Raw genomic sequence first — 4613 nt, 5'->3', positions numbered from 1 at the left:
TATCAAAGCATATAATTACGTAGAAAATAAACGAAATACATTTTTTGTAATAAAAAAGAACTATATATTTGGTTAATAAAAAGCTTCATTAACCTTTTTGGCTATAAAAGGACTAGCTATGTGGAGAATACATAGTTAGTTGTGCTAACTAAAAAAAAAAAAAAAAAAATAAAAAATTATTGGAACTTTTTTTTGAGAAATGTTTTTTTCGAAAAAGATAAAGATAAAAAAAAAATAAAAAAAAGATTTAATTTTTTTTAGGAAGAGAGAGAAATTTTTTTTTAAGAAGATAATGATATTTTTGTGAAGCGTTTAATTTGCATAATATTTATATTTTGAATTTGTGAGAGAAAATTTTGTACATATGAAGATAAAATTTTCATGTAATTAATATGCATATAATTTATTTGCATTTTTAATAAGTATTTGTGTTTTGTTAATTCGATAGCAATATAAAATGATTGCTGAATATAACTCATAATAAATAAACTAATAATTATAATCAATTAATAGTTAATGTTAAATAAGTGTTTAAATTTTTAATAAAATAAGGATTTATTTATTAAAGTAAATAAATACTTATTGAAATGAAAGAATGCTGAACGAAGTAATTTATGATTAAAGATCATTCGTTCAAAGCATATAAAAATATACATAAGTATAAGAAAATCGTAGAGTCATCTCTACATGCTCTTTATTAATTGGTTTGTTCAGTACTCTAGCAAAGTCTCCGAACACCCAGTTAATAAATCACCTGTCTATCAATACTATAGTAAAGAATTTGAACAGGAAATTAATAAATCAAGCATTGAACAATATAATTAATATAGTGAATGCAAAGTTGTTTCTACTAATTTTAGTGGTAAAAATTATATTAACTCTTCAAATGAATAAATTTATACATGTATTTTACATAACTAAATACTTATTGTTCTAGAATCCTCTATTTAAAAAAAAATATTATCATTATTTTTATTAAAAACGTAAAACCTCATTAAAATTATAGATAATACGTAAAATAATCTTTGAAATAAACTAATAATTTTAAGCTACAGTTATTAAAGGTCTTTCGGTAATACATTAAAATTAAATATTAATAAAAAAGAAATATATTTTTTTTTTTGCAATTAAAATAACTAGCTATACGGAAAATACGCAGTTAGCCATACAAGAACTACGTAAAAAAAAAAAAAAAACATTTGTTAATTTTTTCGTTTCTTTTTATAAAAATGAAATACGTAAAAAAAAATATATCCTTTTTTTTGAGAAAAAAGAGATTTAATGGTCAAAAAAATAATGTTCTAAAAAAATAAGAAGTGATTTATTTTAATATAAATTTATTTGAATTTTTACTTTAAATTTAAAGAGAATATTTTATATACATGATATTAAAATTTTCATTTTTATAGTGTTCAAATAATTTAATTTGTGTCTCATTAATTACTGACGTTTATTAATTTGAAAGTAACACATTAGAATTGCTAAACATTAAACACGATATTATAAATAAAATATATTTAATTGGAATCACTAAATAATGAGAATTTAAATTTTTTATAAAAATAAGGATTTTTATTAAAGTAAATAAATTCCTCATAAAAAAAAAACAATAAATACATAATGAAGTAGACTATATATATAAAATGATTTACCGGTTTATAACACTAAAATTATACATAAATTCGTTAAATTAGTAAAGGCAACTTTACCTACTCTATATTAATTTGTTTATATAGTACTCTAACAAAATTATTGAAGAGGAACTAAATATATGAACAAATCAATTCCATTAACAAAAAAATATTCTCTATGAGTTAATTTTAATTAACAACAAAATTAATTTTTCACAATTAATAATAACAAAAAAAAAAAGTAATAAATTTTTTTTTTTTAAGTAGCTAGTGTTCGTTGCTCTATTATTTTTCATGTAAGTTATTTACTATTTCAAAAAGGGAAAAAATACTTTTAACCTATCCTTAATAAAGTAATTAAACAGACAATTAATAAATCAATAATATAATAAGAAAAATATATCTAAGTTCACATTTAGGGATAAAGATAACACTAAGGAGAAGCTACAAATATATTATTACGACTAAATATGAAAGAATATTCATAAAATTGTTCCGAATACAAACTATAAAACTTTAGACATTTAAAACATTATTTGGAGTATGAAATAATCCAGGAAAAAATATTTATTTAAATATAAAATATATGAAACATTTTTATGATAATCAAAATATCTACACATTTTTTTATATAAAAGAAATATTAAAATTACTTAGCTTACATAGACATAATCTAATATATATAAAATTTGAATAAAGAAACATTACAGAAAATAATACAAGAAAATTTATTTATACCAATTTAATATTTATTTGATCTTATGTTGGTTACCTACTTACACAAAAATTAATTATTTCTTATAATTCCATGATTATATTCTTCATCACTATCTATTTTCATCTATATAAGGAAATATATTTCTATATTTATATCCAAATGCTCTAAGAAAACTATTTAATCTACTTCTCTTTGGTTTCATTTCTTCTTTTTCCATTGAACTTTCAGATGGATCTTCAATGTTATCCAATGAAGTTTCACGTAATCTTTTTCTTCCTTTTTCTTTTTGTAGATTACCCCTTCCTAGTAACGATCCAATACGAGTATACTATAAGAAAAATTAAAGTTAAAAAGTCTAATAGTTTGTTATATAATATGATGTTAATTTATACAAATAAATGGAAAACAAAAAAAAATGATACACATCTTTTCATGTGCTAGTTTTGGTTTACTTTATAAAGTAAAGTAAGGAATAATACTCCTCCAATAACAACAAGAGGAACAGATATACTAATAGAAGCTATTGATCCACAGAAAAATCCTGAACATGCAGTAGTTGTACTACCATCATTTCCAGGCGATGTATTTATATCACCTAAAGTTGTCGTTATAATTTCAAGTATTGGTGTAGTTTTTATCCCATTTATAGAATCATTCAAAGAAATATTGCTTGAAATATTAGATGAAGTCCCTGTTATTAATGATGAACTTGTGGATAATGAATCAGATGTGGTTGGCAAGACAGGTGTACTCAATAAATCACTACTATTTTTAGTTGGATCAATTGACATAGTAGAGTTAATTTGTGATTCCATTATAAAATTTGTAACTGATTTTGTTATTTGTCTCCAAACGCTCAAAGTATCATTTAAAACTTTTTTTCCCCCAATATCTGAATCTAAATTCAATTCTCTTATAACCAACCTACTTCTATTATACATCCAATCAGTAATGTTACTGATATTATCACTTGTAATTTTACAAGAAAATTTATCTACGATATAAGAAAAATAATCTTTAACACATTCTATTAAATTATTCCAAATACCCCAAGCATTGTTTAATATGCCCTTTTCTTTAATATCTGAATTACGATTTAATGAAAATGCCATTTCCATAGTTTTATTACTCATCCAATTAATCAAACTATCAGTATTATTACACGTGAAATTATTTTGATTTTTTTCTATCTGCGTAAGTAAATCACCTTGCAATGATTCAAGCCATGTTGTCAAATTTTCCCCACTTCTGCATATGTATCCGGTTTCTGTAGTCAACGGACATGATTGTGCTTCTGCTAATAATCTTCCAATTCTGAGCTGTGATACCTTCTTTAAATTGTTTTCTTTAATTTCAAAGCTAAAGAAAATAAATTACAATAAAAGATATAAATGGAAATAACCAATATCACTTTTAACTAAATATATATTTACAAAAAGTAAAAATATAAACATTTTTAATAATAAGAAGTACCTCATATTGAAAAAATATTGAAATATCCAAACTAAAATAAAAAGACAGAGAATCATCATTGAATGATGGTGTGTTTTCATTTTTCAAATTTTCAAAAGTTATTTTATATTAAATTCAGATAGTTTTTATGAAATGGCATTTGATTTAAATTAATTATATTATTAATATATTTTTTTCGTTCTATTTATATTAATACTAATTATTTTTTATATACACTATATTTAGTTATTATTTCCCAAAATTTTAAAATGTGAAGTAATTATTGATTATATTATACAATCATAATATTATTTCGAATTAGCTATACGATTTGAAAAAAAATTTTAGGAGAAAATTTTTAATTTTAAAAAAAAAAAAAAAAAAAAAAAAAGAGTATAATAATATAGAAATGAGATTTTTAGTTAATATACAAATTTTAATTTATTTAGATAATAGTCTTAATGTTACCATAGGAATTTGATTATAATTATTTGAATGTTTTGGAAAATATAAATTAAAGGTATTTATAGATAATTTTTTAATAAATTCATTTAGTACTTCATTATTTCTTTTTAATATTAAATCATCAGAACAAAATAAACATACATTCTTACTTATTTCATCTCCTCTTTTTAAATTCTATTACCAAGAAGAATGAAAGGAAAAAGAAACAATACAAAAATTAAAAAAAAAAAAAAAAAAAAAAAAAAAAGTATATTATTTTACGTACTTTTTACGAAATTAGTTATCCTATGCTTTATAAAAGTGTTTAACATAGAAAATAACAAATCAATAATCAAGTAAATTTTTAT

The 4613-nt window shown here is 20.9% G+C and overlaps 1 protein-coding gene across 1 annotated transcript, besides 2 other annotated features; it reads right to left on the bottom strand.

Moving 5' to 3' along the window:
* The first annotated feature begins 69 nt into the window (after positions 1 to 69).
* Positions 70 to 753: a repeat region.
* Positions 754 to 1118: 365 nt separating this feature from the next.
* Positions 1119 to 1757: a repeat region.
* A 701-nt stretch (positions 1758 to 2458) lies between these two features.
* PGAL8A_00268500 (PIR-like protein) lies at positions 2459 to 3902 on the bottom strand (the record flags this gene model as incomplete). The annotated part of the gene is made up of 3 exons (XM_028671662.1): positions 2459 to 2677; positions 2802 to 3708; positions 3823 to 3902. The coding sequence occupies 3 exons, from the start codon at positions 3900 to 3902 to the stop codon at positions 2459 to 2461; spliced, it is 1206 nt and encodes a 401-aa protein (XP_028528292.1).
* Positions 3903 to 4613: the final 711 nt, after the last annotated feature.

Source organism: Plasmodium gallinaceum, assembly GCF_900005855.1.
Source record: "Plasmodium gallinaceum strain 8A genome assembly, contig: PGAL8A_v1_81, whole genome shotgun sequence".
NCBI classification, from domain to species: domain Eukaryota; phylum Apicomplexa; class Aconoidasida; order Haemosporida; family Plasmodiidae; genus Plasmodium; species Plasmodium gallinaceum.
This window is presented reverse-complemented; position numbering and strand designations above follow the sequence as displayed.